The sequence below is a fragment of the Anas acuta genome, chromosome 9 (assembly GCF_963932015.1).
Source record: "Anas acuta chromosome 9, bAnaAcu1.1, whole genome shotgun sequence".
Taxonomy (NCBI): domain Eukaryota; kingdom Metazoa; phylum Chordata; class Aves; order Anseriformes; family Anatidae; genus Anas; species Anas acuta.
In genome coordinates this window covers 13,310,156-13,333,159 of record NC_088987.1, presented here as the reverse complement: position 1 = coordinate 13,333,159, position 23,004 = coordinate 13,310,156, and the positions used below count along the sequence as shown (strand labels likewise).

The 23,004-nt window shown below is 42.4% G+C and overlaps 1 protein-coding gene across 4 annotated transcripts in view; it reads right to left on the bottom strand.

The window, feature by feature from the left end:
* Positions 1-23,004, bottom strand: part of LOC137861127 (glypican-5-like) — a 418,126-nt gene that overhangs the window by 148,287 nt on the left and 246,835 nt on the right. For all 4 annotated transcript variants that reach the window (XM_068692225.1, XM_068692224.1, XM_068692222.1 and 1 more), the window contains one exon: positions 107-227. In XM_068692225.1, the coding sequence (XP_068548326.1) occupies positions 107-227 (121 nt within the window). The remainder of the gene's footprint in view (positions 1-106; positions 228-23,004) is intronic.

Below are 23,004 nucleotides of genomic sequence, written 5' to 3'. Positions count from 1 at the left end.
ATTCTCCAGACACGTAACACAGGAAGCAGAACCACTTCGTGTTTCTAGCTTCAGCTCTGCCATCAGACCCAGTGATAAAATGCTGGTATCTCTAAAAGTTACTTACTTGATTAAAGTGCTGAAGTTTATCAATTAAAGTACTGATGAGGGGGTCTAGTCCTCTGACTTTCAGTTCTGGATTATTAATTTGTGCCTTCAGTCCACTGGAAACAACTCTGCTGGTGTAACTGAAAAAAAGAAGAAGAAAACATCAGTGACTGGAACCACATCCATCAGAATCAAAAATCACATTGAAGGGAACATACAAAAGTAAATATTCTGTAAACGTTAATAGAAATTTGTAGTAATTATTTATGGTTTTAAATACACCAAACCAGAATAAAATCAGTTTCTTGTAGTATCATCACTTCAGACTTTTCAATTCACAAACAAACATCAATTTTATAAAGCACAGAGGTTCCTTTCATTCATATTTTAACATTTGAACCTTATAACCACCATTCTCAAGTTCATTCATGAAACAAGAAGTGCTGATAGCTTCCAAAAAATCTTTCTTCCATAATCACAGAAACCCAGGGGACTTAAGAAATAAACTAAGTATCATGACATTGAAGTAAAATCCAGTAAAATGGCAGCCTGATTTGGAAGAAATTCTTAATGAAAGCCTGAGATTGGACTTTTCTTGCTATACAGTTTATAATCAAACTCTCTGGACACACTGTAAAGCAGCACCTGTTATTGTACCAGTGGCCTTCACCATGCCTTATCCATATTATCAACCTCCTCATAAAGTATCCATGTGCAGGAATTCTCTCTAGCCAAGTCTTGCTTCATTTGAGGAGCAGCAGCTGTTCTCACAACATAACGACCTCTCTGTTATCAGCAATCTTCTCTCACTGAGTGCTGACTGTTAGTTACTGTCAGTATCCAATACACTGCAGCGTAAAAACCAAATTGGTCTGGGCTTCCATCCATGTACTCTGAAGGATAAAATTCCAGGGCGATCCAAGCTTGGCCTCTACTTCTGAGCATGTCTTTAACACACTTGAGGAGGTGATGTCATCTCCACATGTACACTGAACCCAGTGCTTCCTGGAAGCTCCTACATGTTGACTAGAGAGTCGATCTATTCAAGTGTGACTGAAATTCAAGCCACCCACAGAGCCCTGAAAATCCAAGAGAGATACAGAGCAACTTTTTTTTTTTTTTTTTTGGTGAGTCAAGTTTTTGAGGGCTCTGTGTAACCACCATCATTAGTTTGGCACTCATTTGTCACAAGGCAGATCACAGATATTTGCACAACCAGTAAGGAACTGGAAAAGAGCCTGTTCCCAAACCCAGCTGCCTTAGACTGGCACACGTGCCTGGGAGGAGCCCGTTAAGATGCCGCACTGGCATCTTTACCAAACTCGGGCAGGAATCAGCTGAGCTCCTTTAAACAAAGGCCAAGAGAAGCATCCTGCTAAATCTATCACTTCAATCATATCTACAAATTTTCAATAGCCCAGGTGTTCCATCAGTTAATTCTTCATTAAGACCAATTTGTGCTGAAGCTGTGGACAGCACTTCCAAGATGAAAAAGTGTCCAAGTTCTTTCTTTTTTCTCCAGCAGGGAGAGAGGTAGATCTCCAAATGTATTTTTGTTTCCATCCTAATTTCACCTAGGATGAACAACGAATTTAATGCAAACTGCTGGCAAAGCATATTACAGTATACTGCTGTTGAAGGTGTTGTTGAAAAAGAGAAAGAACTGAGCCAGGTCCACCTTTTCAGTAAACTGAATAAAGTTCACTCCTCTCAGGAAAAAAATAAAAGGTTTTAACAAAGAATTGAAAAACAAACAAACAAGAAAAAACAAACAAACAAACAATGTATTTTTCACTAATAGCTGGACAGCAATGAGAAAAGGACAAACATTAAGGAAAATGTATTTCACTAGGTTATAGGTTTATGTTCATGGAACCTTTTAAAGGTAATGTTATAAGTTTTCTTGATGTGTAACTCAGAAATGTAAAATAATCCAGAAGTATAAAATTTCACAATGCAATGCCATGTGCAAAACAATGGCTGGATTCTGATCTTATAAGTAGACTCAAGCAGTGGGAGCAATGTCCAAAGGAACAACCCAGCTAAGGCAAGGGAGATACGGACTGAATCAACCCCCTTAAGGGTTCATTTGGACAACAGAGGAAATGGCTCCACCTTAGCACACCTTTAGCTTTACCTGTACTCGCAGATCAGACTACAGGCTGAATACCCATTGTTGTGAATTAGGTGACAATACATGGTTACCCCTGCAGGTGTACAGGAACAAGTGAAACAGCTTTTTGAGATCATCCTATTGCAGTACAGAAGGAATTCGGATTAATGAGTCCCCACCAGTCTGTTCAGTGATTCCCTGAGCGCATTGCTGTGCCTAATCAGAAGCTCAAAAACATGAGCAAAAAGCAAGGGTTTACCTTTTCATACTCTTGACTGGTCTCCATTCAAACCCTGGCTGAAGTTAGAAGTTCTCTAGAAGCTTTAGTAATTACATTTCTGAATATAGAACTCAGAATTGCTTTTCCTCTGTTGCTGGTGTTGTTATTATTGCTGTTATTATTATTATTGTTTGTTTGTATTGTTTCTTTGGCAAATCATACTCTTTTTTTTCCCACCTTGTGACTCACAAGACCCCATAAAATGCCTCTAAGTGGTATTACAAACCTACAGCACGGCATGGAGCCTGCATAAACATGAATGATTCAGAGCCAGCAGCAGCATTAATGCCAGAGTCCTCCATGGGACCCAAAATATGGAAAGGCAGTCTCAGTGAACCCACTTACATTGCTGTTGCTAAATACATACCCTCTTTTATACACATTTTATCAAGAAAATGGAACCATTTTCTATGAATGAGTCTACAGTCCACCAAGACAAAGGGGATACTCATATGCTTCAAGTTCCATCTGTGCTTAAGGACTTTGCCTTTAAAGCTCTAGAGATATGCATAAATTACACACAGATAATTCCACTGTCCAAATTGCTTGCAATTAGATTTATGACGTTGATTACCAAAATTTCAGATGTCAGAGAAAGCATGCATGAATTATGTGAATTGTGCATCATTTCCCCATCTCCTCAGTCTAGCACAGCTTCAGCATGGCAGCCACTGAACATCCAGCTGCTAACACAAGGCTCCAAGATGTCAGAGCTGGCCTGGCAGTGGCCTGCAATGTGACCTGCATGGCTGGCGATGCCCAGAAAACTAACTGCAGACCTTTGGCAAAGGGACATAGATGTAACCTCTTCACCAAATGATGTGAAGAGAGGCAAAAGACCTACTTGCAGTACACAGCATAACCAACTCTTGAGTTTCCTTCTAATAACCCACAGGCTCTGCTAGCCTTGTGTGTTCTTACTACTGAGTGATCACTTCTGTAACAAAACCAAGCTCAGAAAGACAGATGAACTGAAAAATAGTGAGATTCAGAGGAGATGGGCTACAATTTTTTAGAAGGGCCAGGGCACAGAACTGAAGAAGAATCACCCAGCCAGTGAGAATGGAGAAATTCCTCCAGTCTATCACAGCCAGGAACCAAGACTGCACTAGGAAAAGACATCATTCATACCCATCTGACCCGAACTACTACCTTGCAGGCAGTGAATCTTCCTACCAGTGCTGCAGCACGCCAAAATAGTTTGGAATAAACACTATACATTTCTCGAAAGATAATCTGATTATTTCACTTCTTTGCACTATCTAAAGCATTTTTTTTGTTGACATCAGATCCTGAATTACTGGAAATGTACATTAAGTAGGAGCAGGAATTGGCTTGCTTTATTTAATAACCTGCAATTTAACTGAAATATTGTAGTACAGAATTGTTAACTCTGGTTACTGCTCTAGTACTTTATTCATACTAGACCCAGAAATGTCAGTAGGAACGGTCAGGAATGATATAAAAATATTGTCCCTGCAACAGTCCTGAAAGTAGCCATTACATTAGAGCCCAAGGACAGCACATACAGGTAGAATTCTCTTCCATACCTTTAAGATTCACGCCAATGTCATACCACTAATCATTTGGGTAAAGCTATGATGCTTTAAAAAGCAAATAAACACACCCCTCAAACCACACTTTACAGTATTTCAGAAGAACAATTTCAATTATTTTATATCTCAGCTAACATAGCTGCTTGCAGGTTTACAAAAGGGTGAAAAGTGAAATGCTATGTACACATGGGATTGCATTTCAACTGAAGATACACATTTTTATTTTCTAAATAAATATAGATAAATTAAGAAACTTGAGTCTAAACATTTTTTTAAATAAAACCAGATGCTGTTCTGAAACATTGTGTTCTTTTTAATTTCTAATAAGAGAAGGGATTAAGGCACAGGATTCTCTCAAAGACAAATAGGCCTTCTTAAATAGTTCAATACTTTAAAAACAACATCCAAAATGGAAAGGACTTCCAATTCCAGGCAAACCACTGCAGGAGCGGCATTAGGGATAGATCTAACTAGCAGCTGTATTTAGCCACAACAGCCCAAGGAACAGGGTGCTGTTTTCACACCACTTCCTCCCCTGCTCCCTACAGTACACAACACCAGTCTGGATAAAAGTGTCTGATAAAGCTCTTATCGGAGCTTCTCCAAATATTATTGATCAACCTCCAGCTGGGAGACTGCTTCCATTACTCCACTTTCCTTGGGGTGCTATTACCCTCTGCTGTGCCACTAGGCACCCCGGTGCTTTGATGCAGTGGCTAATGGCCTGTCCTTTTCCGGAATGAAGTCAGCTCCAGTGTACGTACTCACCCCAGGGATTAGAGAGCAAGGCGCCACACCAAACATCGTGTGCTCTGCACCAGGCACTGAAAATTTCTGAATAATCTATACTGGAAATTCAGGATGCCCTGATCTTCAGCTGAGTGTAATTCTGCTAATTATAGCTCTCTTTCCTCTGTGTATTTGGCCCAACATAGCTGCTTGACAGTCATTGTGATTCTTATTTAATTGTGGGAGAAACTGAACATCTAACATCACAAGGCAAACCTGAAAATCCTGGCCTCACACTCTGTTCAGAAGAATCCATGAATTTCTGTGAACATGTCTACAGGAAAGAAATTGCTCTTGATTAAATAGTTTGTCCTACAGAGCTTCCATATAAAATACATAAATATAAATATATAAAAATAAAGAATAAAATACACTGGCTACAAAATGAATGATACATTTGCTGAGTTCTTTCTCACTTGCTGACCACATTTTTTGGATATAATTATGCACTATATATCACCAAGAAAGAAATCTTAGAACAAGTATTTTCCAAAATCTGGCATACATTTTTTCACCAGTTTTGTTAGCACTGCTTGAATAATTCTGCTGTGATCACCAAGGCTGAAACGGCAACACAACACCTTTCTGAGACGTACTGGTAAGCTCAAACAAGTAGTGACTAAGAGTACTGGTCTGAAACTCACGTTATGCCATTTATTTCTTTGGAGTTGTAAAAATGTGACTGTCCTATTTTCTATACGAAAGTTGAATATATTCTGTACCCCCGAAACCTGCTCCACACAGCAGAAAATCACATTGAAAACCTGCAGACTGTTCCACCGATTAAAAATGTATTTTTTCAGCCTTCTAAAAAATCAACAGCTGTCCAGCAGCCTGCTAAAGCGAGCAAAGTCTGAAGAAAGCAAGCCACTGATTTTATAATCAACAAAATCATAAAACTATTGAAACAAAGCTAGACTTTACAACAACCATTTCACATCCAGCTCTGCTTTTTTTCATCTTTGTGCATAAATTCTTAAACAGGAAACTATTCTAGAGATATATGTTGCCTGTAAAACCACCCAGAAGTAGCTAGCACTATGCGAATAATAACTATAATGAATTTAAATTATGTCTTTTCAGGCCCATATGTCTGAGAGTCAGTCATTCACTACAGGCTCTTATTTGCTAAAAAAATTCTGAAGTAGCCTGTTTATTTCTGCAACATACTCAACACACTGTCAGAGCAGACACCACCCACCACCACTAAATGACTCAGAGGTTAAAGGGTTAGAGGGGGAGAAGGGAGGAAAGAGCTTTGAATGTGTCATTTAGTAGAAGCAATGAGAAATATGGATAAGCTATTTAACTGGCCTTGAGATCCACTGAACAATTAATTCAGTTACATTAGGCATGGTTCACCAGATGGTGTGTTTTGTCTTATATTTATTCATAATTTGACCCTTGGGCTGGAATGGTTTGCCTGAAATTCAATTACGTGAATCCACTGCATATCTACACCAGGCTGTTGTGTCTCCAAGTTTGTAATTTTTGAACCTTTCTTGTGTGCATGCGACATTCTGACCTACAGGGCTCTGCAAGGAACGATTTTCTCCCAGTTCAAAGCAAGCAGAAATGACCAGTAAAAGCAGTGACAAAAAAAACTACATGGTTGAAGAATGAGCTTGAAATGATGCATTGAGATTATCAGCTCTGATCCGATCAGCTCTTTCGCCCACACTTCTTCACAAAAGGAAAAGACATGCAGAACATACACCTTTATATGTTTAGACCCCCTGTCTGGTCATTGGAGTTATATGTGACTCAACAGTTAATTTCAAGGAAGCAAAGAAAATGCCATTTTCCCATCGTTTTCTTGGTGCTTAAACCCAGTTCTCCTGGAAGAAGCGCCAGCCAGCAGTTCTTTGAGCCAGCTGTCCCCAAGCTGTCCCACGTGCTGCGCCTACTGGTGGTGAGGCCCCACCCAGCTCTTTCCATCCTTGTCATTAAAAGTGACCAACAGGTAGATAGGCAGTGGTTCACCTCTGAGCAGCTCCCCAAGCAGCTCTCCTTGGAAAAATGCCTTTATTGTACTTGTCATTTCTGTCACAGTTTAGAAAACCTGGATTATGGTCATTGAACACCTCGGCTGAGAGGTCTCAAAGAAGGGAATGGTCAGTCCTTGACACTGTTCTCTAAGAACTACATCATCTTGCTCTAAGTAGTCACAAGAAATTAAACACTTTATTTAGAAAGAAATACACCTTTATAAATTTACTGTCAGATAATCAGCAGCCAGGAGGGGCTAAAAAAAAAAAAAGTTTTCTTTTTTTTTTTTATTTGTCTTATAGTTCAGCTCATTTCTACCTAACCATCTTGAATATCAGTGTGTAAGCACTTTATAGAATTAAATCTTGGAAGATTTCATGACTATAACGTTCATTCAGTTAGCGTGATACGTTAGGTCCTCCTGCAACCAGCACCATTAAATTGATATACTCCTTGTTTATAAAAATGGTTTCTGTAAGGCCTCTGCTCATTGCAGAGCTACAGGAAGGGGAGCTCAATTCCACTGAGCAGCTGACAAAAGCCTTCTCTAACAATTAACGTCCTGAGTGTGCACTGTGTAAGGGGCCATTCTGGGAACTCTTTCATAGCTCCAGATTTTTCCAAGCCTTGGCATGCAGCACTGGAGGCTTCTGGATGACTGTTGGAAGTCACATCTGTCAACTTGCTGGCTAACCTGAAAATTAGTGGGGCTTGTTTGCTTGCTTTTAAGGGAAGAAAAAAACATAATTTATGCCAGCGTACAGCAGGAGGAATTCTACTGATGTCAGTGGAGTTATACTAGTGTAAAACGTGGATACATCACATGAGAATTAGACCCTTTGTGCACAAAGAAAACATTTCTTGTGTTCTTAATGATCAACTGAACACAACTAGAAAAATATTTTCCAAGAAAAAGATTTATCTGTTTAAAAATACCTACATAAAGGGTTCATTTTGAAACGATTAAGTAACTGCCAACAGACTACAAGAAAGCTCAAATCTAGCACATAATGAGCTTAGCTGCCCTGAAGATTTTGTGAAGCAGAACTGACACGATGTGCATATCCCCTCTGCCAGAACTATTCTAATGGGCTTCAGTGGAAGTTTCATAAATAATCCTGTTTATTAGTAATTATGGGAAATGATGAGACAAATGCTGTTTGCTAATGGGCTAATTCCCCCCAAAAAATCACAAAGCCAAATAGCATTTATAATATTTCTCCTACACGACAAACAGAAGACCTCCTGCACTCGGGATTATAAGGGCAATTTTAAGACTGCAGGTACAAAAAGAAGTTACTAGGGTTTCAGATGACTACATGATGCAACCCCATGAACACATGGAAAATCACAGTGAAGAGCAACTTGATGATGGAGTGAGTGTACATGTAAAAGATCTTACCAATAAAACATGTTTTCATCAGGTTTTCCAGAAGCATGCTGAGTTGCAAAGAACACATGTAAAATGCCTGGAAAGTGCTGTAGAGAAGTTATTACAGATTGTAGGTGAAACAGCCTACTTTCTTTTCCTACATATACGAAAAGTTAACACTACCTTCAAGGCACACTGAAAGCACCAAAGAACTTTGTAGAAGTTAACTGGACAGCCTTTATTGCATTGAGGGAAGGGAAATAAGTACTTTTCTGGACTAACATCAGATAGGAAGGCTCTTCAGCTTAAAGTGGAATAACCTTTACAGGACATGCAAATGTCATTCTTTACTCATCAAAGCAAAAATAAGCCATGATAATGATAGAAAACCAAAAGGTGATAAGCTAATTAGGAACTGGCAGCATAGAGATCACTCCCCATTAAATGAATTTGAGAAACAGAACAGAAAATAGCACAACAAACAAACAGTACACATAACAGACAGTTATCAAAATAACATCTTTGACCATTCCTAGCAGAAAAAGTAAAGCTGAAAAACCTTTTTTTTCACTAACTCCTGGGCCAGGGGAGAGCATTCTTGAAGTACAAACAGGAGAATGGAGCTAAATCTTGACAGAGAACCTGATTCTGCAGAAAGCACACGGGAGCACAACTGCCTAACTTTTTAACTTGAGAGATGGAAGACTCATGGAAAATCAGACTGACTCAGCATAAAATACAGTCTTGAGAGAGGAGAGGACTTGAACTCTTGGAAAAAAAAATAAAAATAAAAGCAGACTAGCAATAAACCTTATGGCAGCAGAGAAAGAATGAGAATCAAGCAGGAGCTCATAACATAATATTTGGTTGATGGGTCTTTTGGCAGGCAAGGGTGGCGAAGATCCAATTCCCTTTATGGAAAAATCCGGGTTCTGATACTTAAATATCAGGCTTGACATATCCTAGTATACAATAGGATATTTTATGATCTGATCACAGATTTTTTTAGGAAGCAAAAAGGGGAACGTCCTAATTTGTACAGTATCAGACAGATGTCACAGGGAGAAGACCTTGCCTGTGGCTCATTAAAAGCAAAGCAAAACAAAACATAACAAAAAGACATTAATGCTAAGAGGTCAAAATTCCAGCTTTCCTCAGGAGTCAGTTTCTCCAAATACACTTAGATACACATGGCAGATTAATGAACGGCTGACGATAACGAACACACAAGCTGCAGCTCTGGGTGAAGGCAGTGCGGGGCCTGATCTCTGACCCCGTCAGGCTGGGCTGGAGCCCCCTGCCCTCGGCAGCCCTGCAGCTCCTGGTGGCTGGCAGCCCTCCCGCGGCAGCACATGGCACGTGGCCGCCTGCTTCCATGGCCCGAGCTGCTGCTGAGCCAGCAGGGCAGCGTGGCTGCTGCTGCTGACAATCACTGCCGCGATTTCAAGTTTCTCATCTCTGTTTTTAATGATTGCCGCAACCGTGCTCCCCGTGTCTACTTCCACATCTCTTTACCTGCCCTGCTGATTAAGCCAACGTGGAGCCAGCTTTGTTTACTTTCTAAACCCTGTTCTTCTCTCCCATGCCAGCCTGAAGCACCTCCTCAGGCTGCTCTTTCTGGTGGCTCTCTGCCTACCTCCCCATCTCCCTCACTGCCTGCCTCTATTGCAGCATCAGCAAAGCTGGCAGCTGCTGCCAAAGCTGGCACAGAAACGGCATTTAGCTGGTACTTAGTGGACACAGGGAGTAGATCAGGTATGTCACTACTAGAGAGAAGGTGTTTTAGTTTTAAACCTGTACAACTCTTACTCACAGCAGCAAAAACAAAAAGGAAGTAATCGTGAGGCTAGGTTTGACCTAGGAGCACCTCTATCGCTAGGAGGGACCCATCCTTGCTGAACAGCCAAGTCATTAAACATTAAACCCAGTGCCTGTTAGACCTTACATCTACCTTCAAACCTATCCCCAGCTGCCTTTCCCTTCCTACCTCATGTGAAGGAGGCATTTGGGTTGTGCAGGCCCATACTCTCCTCTAAGCATGTCTTCAGAGACCTGATACAGGGCAGGTGAGACTTACTCTTCTTGATCAGGTCTTTCTGACCTGGTCTTAATTCCCCTGTAGCAGGTGTTTGGCTCTTTAGCCACAGATGGGATGGAAGAATAACTGGTCCCTTCTGGCCTGCAGGAGCGTGAGGTCACACTTCCAATCCTTTTGTATTTCCAGGTTAAAAATGTTGTGATTAAGATGGCAGCACTACATTTTAGTTAAGTAAATAAGAGGCCTTCGTACTGTATAGAAAAAGATCAGACCACTGAAGACTTCCAAATCTCCTGACTCATAGTTTTTAAGCTCCTCCACTTTTGCTTAATCTTTTCCACCAGCAAGACAGCTGAATTCATCATTCCAAAGCACCAAAGCTTTATTCTGCACAGAGGAAGAAGTATTTTATTGCAGAAACTGTAAGAACTACCTGTACAGCTCACCGGCAGATTTATAGATTTCATCCAACTCCTTCCCCTTCTGCAACTGCCTAACTGGCACAGATGAGGACAATCAACATTTATTGTTCCCTAAACAGCAAAACACCAACTGACAAAATGCTCTCAGCATGTATTGCTGTCAGTGGGTGAGAGCTATGGGCACCAGATCAGTCTTAGCTTAATTACAGTTACCCCAAAGGCACCCTTGTTGCTAGAATTCCTTAGGGACACACCAAATCCTCTGCCATACCAGTATCACGGGGTCTGTTGTGAACACACACTTTTTCAGTGCCACCTTCATGGTTTGCAAATAGTTTAGGGAGGCAGAAGTTTAAACTGTTGCTAGCTTATATCTAACTAAAAGGTCAGTGCAGTAGTTCGGTATTCTAGCAAAAATCATCATTTTGATCCCTCTTGAAAATACTGCAGAAAAAGCTAGTGATAGCAGAGGGCAAATATGGTTTAAATCTGGAGATCAAAGGGTCTCAGCACTTGCCCAAGAAAAGTGTTCACCTAGGTCAAGGCTGAAAAGCTCAGGAGTAATGTGGGAAACTGAGCTGCCTCAACTCATGTTTTTGTCGTTAAACACAAAGCATTGTTTTCCTTGCTTGTCTGGTACTTCTCACAAAAATAACTGCACTGGAAGAGAGGTCAAATGTAAAAAGATTTTCCTGTCATCACGAATTTGAAAAAGAGAATATTTATACAAAAATCAATTTACTTGACCTATACTGTTCAATTCTTCTGCTAATGCTGTTGAAGACTTATGTCTGGTTAAAACTGTTCCCTTCCACAACTTAGCTTCTCTTCTACTTGATTTTGCAGTAAGGTCACAATCCTGCCTTCATGATTTTATACTCTGTTTCTAAAAACAGCAACACAAATTCAACACAAGTTTACTGTGGGATTAACTACATCAAGGACCAAATTGTTGGGGTTGTTGGGGACAACATCTAAACACATACTCCACAAAGCAGTGGGTGAAAGAATACCTATGAAGGAAAAAGAGGACAGGGAATCCTATTTCCCTGCTGTAAATGCCCTCCTCATGAAAATCAATGTGTCACAAAGGCTTTTGCCATAAACAAATCCAGTCCAATCCATGTGAAACATGATCCCCTTTTTGATAACGACTTGTAAGATAGATGATAGTAAGCAGAAGGATTAACCAGTTTAGTGGGATTTTTCCATAGAGTTTGGACAAATTCCCCTTCTTTACACCCCCTACAAGAGCTCCAATGCTTTTGTGTTAAATACAGTAAAAATCCTTAGTATAAAATTCCCAAGTAGATGAACACAGAGCAAATCACGAGACTCACTAATAGGCAAACTCAAATGCCCTTGCCATCATACATATACACGTATGGTTACAAATACACGGCTTTCACTTTTTAGTTCAGAGAGGCAGACTACTGTGAGCAGAAACATAAATAGACCAAGTAACATAACATAGAAGGAAATAACCCTAACACAGCATTATGCCAAATGTATCAATTATGCCAGACCCAGTACGGGGACTCAACACAGCCCTCATCTACATAATGCCCACGTGCACCTGACTTTTTGCCTGTACGTATCATCACAAGTAATCTGTGTAGAAAGAACATGGTATTATTTTCTATTTACATTTACAGGATGAATTTATGGAACCGTCAGCAGAGATCCTAAAAGGACCCTGTTCTATCTAGTTCCCATTGATCATCTAGGCCTGAACAACTTTGTATTATACCTGGAGGGTATTAACGAGCAAGGAATCAAATGCAGCTCTCCCACAATCACCCACGCACCGTATCCTTCATCCTTCTTGATCCTCCACAGCTCCTAACAACAGGAATAAAGGCACACTGATCCGATCAGCCTGTCACCAGTTGCAACACTGGAATACTCTGGGTACAGGGGCTCACTACAACTTTCTTCTTGGCACTCTCGATACCTTGGAATGAATGCAGAATTCATGGCTGCACTCCCAGCACAAGGCTAAGGAGACGCTTGCCACGGTCAGGACATACCCACAAGCTAGGCTGGCATGGCTAAGGAGAGATGAATCCCCACTAGACCGCAGGAGGCCTTACAAGGAGCCTTTTAATAAATGCTCCACAGGGAACACACATGAGCACCTAACTGCATGGCCGCAGCAGTTTTCACAGCAAGGCTGACAGCAAGGGTTTGGACCCATTGAGCAGCATGTCCTTTTTTTCTGTGGATTTAAGGTGCCACACGAAGTACTTCAGAGCTCACGTGTGACCATCCTTGGTTAAAAAAGGAGCTGATAGCTTCTGGTGGTTGCCGTGGGCCTGGCAGACAGAGTTGTTGCCTCCACCTCAACAGCTCCCTGAACTCTGTATTTTTTTCAACAGAGCTTCTGCACACCACACATGCTGGAGCTGGCACCACGCAGCCAGGGAAATATGTACTTGCCCCTGCTTGGCCACAAGGAAAGGCTACAGATATCTGGAGAAAAAAAAAAAAAAAAAAAAAAAAAACAACATGAGGACTGACTGTTTTCCTGCTCAAATCAGCAAAAGAAAAGACGGGAAGTCTCCCTCTCTCTTTTTAGATGCGTATGGTATTGAAGAACACAGAGAACCAAAGTCATTTTGAACACAAGACAAAAGGAATGAGAAAATAGCAGGCAGTTTGTTGTGGCACAGCCATCAGCTACAAAGCACCACTTGTTATCTATGTGCTAAAAATATGATGATGATTAATAGCAAGGACGAAGGAAAAAAACAAAAAATACACGGAAGAATAAATGATGTAACAATGTTTAAAAAAAATAGGGTACATGTGACATTTCAACATTTACAATAGGATCTGAATAAGCCTCAGCTGTCTATAGCATCATTCATCTTTGAGGTATCCTACAGAACTTTGTAAAGAGGCGGGCTGGGCTGGTACTGCTGCGGCTGGCAGAGCAAGAAACAGAGATTAGTCACTAGAAACAGCCCACAAACAAGTATTGGGGCTGGGTTTGCAGTACGAGGAAAAACTCAGCAAGCCTATAATGCATCACTGTTGGATACTTGGCTTCTCTTTTGAACACGATGGTGAGGCCAGCACAAAGACCCTGGTGATGAGCAACTGCTCGTTCTGTGGCTGAAGCAGGCCGGGCCGGGGCAGGCAGCGTGCCCTCAGCCTGCAGCCCCCAGGCCGAGCGCCCGCTGCGCCCCCTCAGCAGCCCTCTGCCGGGCTCCGCTAACGGGACACGGCTAACGTAACACGTCAGGCTGAAATCCTTCCAAGCCTCTCCACATGCTGCAGTAAGCTGTGGATCACACACAGAGACAAGCTGAGGCAGCTGGAAAGCGGCGAGGACCGCTGTAGGCACCGTCAGTATTCAGGTCCAAGGAATATAAGGCTGGAAATGAGTGCAAACATCATCCTACAAGAGGCCTTCACGTGGCAGCGAACACAAAATTTTTACACAGCAGCTGAAGAGCCTCATAAGTTTGTTATCATTAATTAAACGGTACTCCCCGGTTAAAAACTTCCTCTTAAAATCTGAACCAGAAGTGAGGTTTGAACCCACTCTGCAGCGATTTGCAGGAGGAAGAGAAACAACTTGACGCGCAAATCCAGCTGCTGTGACAGTTGTGCTTGAAAAAGGCAACAGCAGCAAGGGGGAAATGAAGTGCTGGCACCTTGCACCAGTGCACAGAAATGCCTCCGCCAAAGCAAGCGGGTAGAAAAACCACCAACTAAGCTCTGTTGTTCTACTGGCTTGAAATTAAATGCTTCTTCTCAGAAACGCAAAAATATTTTCTGCAGACACTTAATAAACCCTTCAATCTTGTACTTTCTAATTGCATTATTAAAGAACAATTAATGAGAAAAGATTTTAAAATGAGTTTAAAATTAATTTTTAAAATGGGGGTTGGGGCTGTTCTTTATTGATTGCATTTTAGATGCACCTCCCTTTTCCACAGGGAAAAAAATAATTGAAAAAAAAAAAAAAAGAGATCTATTTATCTCAAAGTGAATTGCTTTCCCTGATCTTTTGTTTCGGTGTCCAAACAAGAAGTCCATTAATTCCTGAGGCGTGCAAGATATTCCACTGTCTGTATAGTTTTACATATAGTTACAAGCTCCCAGTTGGATCTTGCCTTGGCACGAGAATAATTATAAAAAATTAATAGCCTCCACGTAGACAGTTATGCTCGGCAATAATGATTAATCTGGTTCTCAAAAACATCTCTGAAACTCTAATGACAGCTCTCTGTGTTTGTGGTGTAAACACAGCAAGTTGCTTGGGGAAAAAAAAAAAAAGTTTTATTAGTTTTCATTTTGCAAAGAGCAATATATGATCCATGTGAAAAGGTAAGACACAAAACCATCAGAAATTATTGGATGATTAACAGCCCAGTCTGGATTTGTTGAGCAATCAAAGCCTGCGGCTCAGTGCCACTGCTCTCAAAGGGAGAAGTGGAAGCTACAGCAGCAGGATTTGTGAAGAATCACTTGTGAAAGACACATGGGGGTAGTTGTGCCATCAGGATGCTGGAGTCCATCCTGTTTACAAAGAATGTATCAAACGGAACTCCAAAACTTGATCTAGAGCTATGAACAAAGCAGACTGCATTTCTTTGCACGCGTGAAACCCGGTCTTTGGCCACCCCACTGCCAGAGACCTGGTCCAGAAAGCATTTCCAGCTGACCCTGTTTTTCCTTCCCGAAATCCTCCCCAGCTGTGCTTCGTTCTGCATCAATCAGTGGAGACTACTCATGGATTGAAAGCTGGACTTGCAGGAAGGCCTTTGTCAGTAAGCAGTTAGATGCATAAAATCCATGAGCACAGCCATTAAGTGAAAACTATTGATGAAGATCCCATACTCAGAGGCTGTAAGGCTTCGTGATATAATGCAGGCTTGTAACTTACAGTGCTGGTTAATCAGGAACAAAGCAGAGGTCTGCACTGTGTTTTGGAGTGCATCCTTCCTATCCTGAACACAAAAAAGCCCGGGAGGACCACCACACTAATGACAGGCTGCCCTCAGCTGCCGCCTGTCAGCAGCACTTGGGAGGCTCCACATGTTCCAGCCCAAAGCCCCACCAGGCACCACGATACATCCCTGCTCCACTCTGCCCAGCCCTGGGCACATGTGCACAAAGGGACAGGTGCAGGACAGCCTTGCTGGGGACAGTGTGTGAAATCTTACATGTTTCCTGTACTGGTTTATTGCTTTACTCAGCACATGGAGGTCTTAGGAAGAAATGGGAATCCCATGGCTTGGTCTCCTCTTCCCCTTCTAGAACTGTAAGAATCTATCAAAGGGGGAAAAAAAAGACTGAAGAGATGATAACTGATTTAAAAAAACAAACAACTGGACCCACCAGAGAAGTCCCCTAGTTTACTTTGCCCATCCCACATAGTGCTGCATAACTCTCCTACCAGTACAACTCGATTCTAACACCTGGGCAGAGCAGAGTGGGCTGGGGCCTGTGACACCGCCAACACCACCCAGAGCAAGAGCATCTCTCCAACACAGCACGGTGTCAGCCCCACTTTGCACTGCTTCAAGGCCCCCTGAGCAATTGCTTGTCAGTACTGCAAGAAGATCCCTGCAGCAGCACGCCCCCCCCCCAGCAGCAACCTGAACTCACCATGAGGGACCTCAGGAATCAAAGTGCTGTATCCTCAGTAAGAGGCAGTGATTAATTGCACAGCTGTATGCTTGTGGGAGTGGAAATGAAAAGCCTTTTATTGGCATCCTCATTATTTAATGATAATTAGACCCCAGTGTACTATAAACTGCCCCCAAATTTTATTTTTACAAATTGCAGGTAAATTCACTGCTCCTTCTACAGATGTCTTAAAATCTATTAAGTCTCAAATACAAAGGAAGCTAGAAGCACAACGGCATAATTAAATCCAATTTTACAGAAATAAATGAAACTTTATTTTTTCTTCTTTCTTTTTTTTTTCTTTTTTTTTTTCTTTTTTTCGTGGGGGGGGTGACTTGTAGCTGCCTAAGTTATTCTTGCAGCTTTATAGGGTTAGTCCCAGCAGCTCTGACCTGTTTCATTCATGCTTCCCCCCATTTGCAGGCAGCAAGTTGGAACTGCCACACAGAGATCAGCTCCCTGGCACATTAAGCCCTGAGTTCCTGCCTCTGGCAACTGCCTCACTTCGAACGCTTCAAAGGAGAAAAAAGGAAAGTTTTCACTGTATACCTAACAAATGGTATTTTTCTGAGCCATGGATGCCAGCTTGTAGCCTCAAGCATGAAATTTGATTACACTTAAGTTTACATCTTGTCTCCACCTTTCCTCCCAGAGATATATTGTCATTTACACACTATTTATGCTGGTATATTTTTCGCCAGCCTCTCCAAAAACATGACAAAAAAAGAATTTCTCATCCAACAGAAGAACTCTCATGAGGCAGATCCAAGGGTTCAAAGGGCTGCCAGGTTATCTCGGCTGTTACGTACAGCCACCAGCACGACAGCCAGAGCCTGTAAGCAGAAGTTACAGGCACAGCTGTAATCACCTACCAAACACCTTGTCTTGAGGATAATTTTGTATAAAAGTGTATTTTTAAAATAAATAAAAAAGTGGCTTTTTTATTTTATTTTTTGTTTTTACAAAACAGACAAGCTATCATTTCTGCTAATTTATGATAACAAAAAAAAATAGAAGCTTGGCAAAATCTAACTAAAGGCCACTGCTAGCTTTTCTGACAGAGCACCGACGCAACTTCCAACGTACACAAGGCACCAGGGCAACAGGGACTGGTTCTGCTCCCCTGCATCCTCATGACATTCCCAGGGTCACCACCATACATCACTGCAAGCTGCTGCTGTTACTTCAACGTGCTGCATTTAAATGAAGCAGACCAACGCAGTCATTGATTAGACACCTGTTAAATTCTGATTTTTGGTAGGAAAGAAGCTCCAGAATTTTCCACTTTAATTTAAAAGCTGATGCAGTAATTTTCTGTCATTTCACTGTGCTCGTTTGACAAGCCAGTCATAAAAGTAATCTGACAAGAGCTGCACTTCCATTTTAATACAACTTCAAATAACAACAGCACATCTATTGCTGAAGAGTGATTAGTAGATACTTCCATTAAAAGCTAAGTGGTACAATATTACTGTTGAAGCTCGTTTGTCTACCAAAGCTTTTGGAGTGATTGCCTCCTGCAGACTCTCACAAGTCATGAAACTGCTTTCAGTGTGGACAATGGCTCTATGCACGTCGTTTTTATAGCTGAGTAAGTTTACCAATGAAAATATACTAACTCAGCACAGAGGAAAAATCAGTTTGCACCACTTCTGCCCAATAACTCAGTAGCTTTAGTTCCATCAAGCCTGTGTTTGAACTATCACAATCTAGGAAATCATTGTTTTGTAGTTAAGTCTAATATTACACTGATTAATTTAGAACTGAGTCTGGCTAGTGGGATGTTCTGCACAATGCTATGAATATTCAGCAGCAATTTGAACCTTGAGCTCCCCCTTGTGCCATATAACTAAATTACGAACAGAATTGGGTTTTCTTTACTGGCCTGACTATATGGGGTTTTTCCATCGGTGGATACAAGAATGACGATTGCCATGGAGCAGCCAGCAGCTGTCCCGTCCCAGCACAGGTGTTTGACATGGTATGCATCAATTCAGTGAAATGGCAATTCAATAAAATGTCACATCTAACCGAGGAAATCTAAGTAAGCACCAGGGTTTCAACTTCTGCTCAACTCAGGGGGAGCATGAACATTAGCCTTATGGACACCCACATCAAAACACAGCTGCATCTTAGTCTGTACACATACAGAATATAGGATCTAGATTCAGTGTATTCAGGGATCCATTCATATTGATCTAATCACCACTTGTGACATGTTTTTCAAAAAATACTGCATTTTCCCTTATGTATGGAAATGTCACATGACCTGAGGCCTACACTCTGGTGCGAGAATGGTCTCTGAAAAATCACCTCACCTCCACTCTTAGGGTGGCTGTTTGGTGGTTTGGAAACAGCAAACACCAGCATAACTAAGCAGATGACAAATCAGAATACTTCAAAGGACAGTGTTTGAGGCCAGTCATGCAAAACCCCTAATCCAGACATGCTCTTTTATTCTAAATGAATAGCTCATCTATAAATTCAGAACGAAAAGGCAGTTGCACTGCCTTTGTTGCACTTAGTTGCACTGTGCTGCAGGTAACCGATGCTGACACCTGAGTGCAGGAATGACCATCACCTGTTTCAGCAGCAGGGAAGCGTTTCTCCAAGCAAAGCTGCCCACTGGAAATAGATGTTGTTCTTATAAAAAAAAATAATAAAAAATTAAACAAACAAAAAAAAACCTAAGCCTTTAGCTAAGTTTAGCTTATAACCACATGCAAATAAAAACCTTCTGAAAATAACACTGCTTAAAAAACAAATTAATGCTCACACAAAATACATCTTAGAAATGCATTAAGAACTGCCCCCGTGCCAGACAGATGGTATACAAGCTGAAGAGCTGCTCCACTTAAAAGCAAGGCAAAACCAGACTTTGTAACAGTGGAACAGGTCCAGGGGTTTGAAAAACTTTTCAAGTATTTGAATATCTGTCATTTAAGTGTTTGAGGGTATGGAGCATGAGACAGCCTGGCACATGGTTGCAAATGCTTTGCAAACTTTAAAAGGTGAGAATTTTTATAATCTTTAAAAATTGCATTTGCATTGCAATACAAACGACATAATTTGTTTAAAACCTATGACGATGTTTTCCTGGGCCTTCAGGCATAGCTCTGCAAAGTGCTCCTCTAAACCTGCTCTCCAGGATTTACATCCGCTGTCCTGTTCCAGTAGCAAGGGCTCTCACCATGAAGGCAATGCAAGGTCTGTAAACGTGTGGGATGTAAGAGAAGGCTGCTTTTTTTTTCTCTTTCATCTATCACAGGTTCTGCAAGCCTAGGTAGGCTCTTGGGGACACCTGACCAAAGGCACTGCCTCCCCTGGGTTTGCATAGGTATTAGTGATCAGGGACTAAGAAATCAATCCCACCGCTATGCACAGAAAACAGCTGCCAACTTGGAATTGTGCCGGCAAGGTTAACACAGGTTCATTTTTATCATCAAAATGTGCAGAGAAGACAGACTTCATGTGATATCTGTGCCGAGTAACTCCTCAGCCAGAGGTGGGCTCCTACATAATCATCTCTGAGATTAGAAGGTTAGAAACACTTTCACTGACAAACTCTCTTTTCCAGTCTGGTGACATGTAAAATAAAAGCTGTACAGCATTTACCAGCAAAAATTGACTCCTGGATAGACTTGACACAGATAAAGTGAGACACAGACAATGGAAACGTAGCCCATGTTCTCACACAGTTGATAATGCAGTATTTAGCAAATCTGTTTCTTTATGGCAGTGCTTTTATTTATAAAAATGCCTGTAGATTTTTATCAGTCATGCAGCTCTTCCAGAATTTGGTGTTACATGCTGATGAGCTGGTCAATTTGCAAAATACGACCAGCATTCAAAACATTCTCCTAGCTTTTTTTATTTTTCTTAAACCATTGCACTAATTTTTCTGTTCTCTTCTATGACAATCATTTCGTATATCCTTCCCAAACACAGGTACTGACTTGCATCAGGCTGAATGCAGATCCCCATGGAATGAGTACAAATTAAGCAGCTTCATCAGATGAATATTCCTCATTTCCAATTAGTTTTCCATGATCTTTTAGGCAGTCTTAATCCGGTGAATATGAGCCTTGCTGATTTAATAACCATGCACGTCTTCACTGAGAATACTACCTTGCACTTTCTCAACTGCCTTACAGAAGTTTAAATGCATTAACAGTTACCTTTATCAAACTTTGCTGAATTCTAGCAAAAATCCAGCATCAAGTTGGTGTGATAAGATCTGTCCATAACCCAGTGTTGCCTGAAATTAATTACTGTTACCACCTGCCAGTTCTTTTTTATGTCTGATATGAACATGTGTAACTATGCCTGCTATTATCAGCAAACTAACCAGTCTTTAGTTACTTGAGCCATCCCAATCCATAGATTTTGAAATAGCATCACATCATGATCACAAACTTAAAGCAGATGAAACAGCTTTGTCTCCACCCTGTTTCAAAGCCAGGTGCAACAGAAGAAATAGAGAACAATGATCACTAGGGAGCTTCTCTATGAGACAAATTCCCACTGAAGGAGGGAACCTCTCATGCAGGAGACCAGATACAGTCGCAAAAATGCTACCAAATAAGAGAGGACAATTGTTTTACAGTTTGTTTTTTTTATTATTATTATTTTTTTATTATTATTATTATATAAGAACTGGTACCAAAGCATCTTGAGTGGACTTAAGGCTGCACTCCAGTGCTTCTTCCTGGCAGATCTGAGGTCTCCTGCTACTTCAGAGGAGCAGCTGCCTCCATCACCGTTTTGGCAGATGTGAAGCTTTCTGCTTCTTCAGAGGAGCAGCTGCCTCCATCACCATTTTGGCAGATGTGGAGCTTTCTGCTTCTTCAGAGGAGCAGCTGTCTCCATCACCGTTGTGGCAGATCTGCTGCAGTCTCTGTGCACCACCATGGAGGGCGCAGCTTTGTCTTTCAAGCACCTTCTCGTTGGGCAACCTTCTCATCCTCAGACTGAGACACCCAAGGCCCAGCGCAGCCTTCTGAGGGGGCCTCCTGTCGCCCCGGCGTAACAGCCCAAAGGAAGTCAAGTCCACTCTTGCCCGCTCCTCGGGACTCCGAGCAGAAGAGATGACACCTCTGAACGAGAGGTGGGGATGGGGGATGAGGATGGGGGAGGGGGATAGGGAAGGAGGCCACCCCACAGGCAAGCCTGCTTGATGGTATTTGGGTGGCCTCCCCCCCCTAATGGCGGCGGAGGCTGTGCCGTGGATATGGAGCTTTCCGGGCGCTCCTGCAATGCAGATGTTTCCTTGCAGGTGGGAGCCCTGGCACGGTGACATTGTGCCAAGCCACATGGGCTGGAGGTGGATCCACCTCCATCGGTTCGTCGACCTCTGGAGCCGGATCCACCTCCATGGGCTCCACATCTGCCGCACCGGTCGCTCCATACCCGTCGTCACTCCTCCGCCGCCATTTACACTGTGGTTCCATGAACCACTTAGCTGCGCGCAGCTGCGGGCAGTTCGTCTTCCAGGGTCTCTTCTGTCCAGCCATGCTGGCAATCGCTGAGAACCTGGAAGATGAGTGAGTGGCGGGCCAGGCGCAGGGGCTTTTATAGGCCCCTGTCACAATGCGGGGGGCAGATGCCACTGTGACATCAGGACGCCTCAGCGATGCCCCCATGACAACGTGCCATGCCCGAGGCCAAGCGTGGCCATGTTGGGAGTGGGTTTCTGCAGCCTGGAAGAGGCCCTTCCGTGAAAGGAGGCCTGCAGGGGGGGGAAAGAGAGGGGGCCACTCTGAGGTGCCCCCTTGCCCTCATCTCTAGTGTTCAGGAGAAACCTTCCCACCATTTCTGTGGCTTCTTGCTTCCTCGTTTGGAGGAAGAGCTCTCCCGGCTGGTTGGGAGACTGCAAAAGGATGACATGTGGAACTCCCTGCAGTGACATACATTTTGGGAAGAGCCAGTAGGAACTAGAAACCTCATGAAGAGGTTGCTTTCGTTATGTGGAGGTGGAATGTGGATGCTCAATGTTAGACGTCTTGGTCAAATGAGTCAGTGCATTTAAAAGCAAACCAAACCGAGCAAATAAAAAGCAATGCTTTGACAAGCCCAAAGCTTTCAGGAGCTGTTCGGTGTTGAAATTGTGAAACAAGGCACCCCCAGCCACATCGTGCTTTGAGGTTATTAAAGAGTCTCATCACAGAATGGCTGAGGTTGGAAAAGACCTCTGGAGATCATCTGGTCCCACCCCTCTGCCAAGCAGGGTCACCTCAAGCACACTGCACAGAATTGCATCCAAGTGGGTTTGGAGTATCTCCAGAGAAGGAGATGCCACAGTCTCTCTGGGCAACCTGTTCCAGTGCTCCACATTTCAGCCATTACAAGCGTACCAAGAAACTTCTAGACTAAACTGTGCAGAGACTATGCTACGGTGACCTATTCTGTGGGAGAGCAACAAAGAAACGTGGTCAAATCACTGTTCTTAGCTGAAAGAAGTCTTGCATGCACAGTAACCAGGTGCCCTCTCACACACCTTGCTCATCTTCCATTCTTAGCAAATCCCCATAACATCTGTTAGGTTCACACCTACATGTAGGAGCGAGGAAACATTCAGGCTTGAGCTAGCTGGTCACCACTAAGGTCCAGAGGCTCGCATGCCTTCATCCCAGAGAACAGGTGGCAAAAGCAGCCAGGTTTGCACAGGTGCCCCCCTGAAATCGGTGCAAATCTTGCCATTGATCTTCTACAGTAG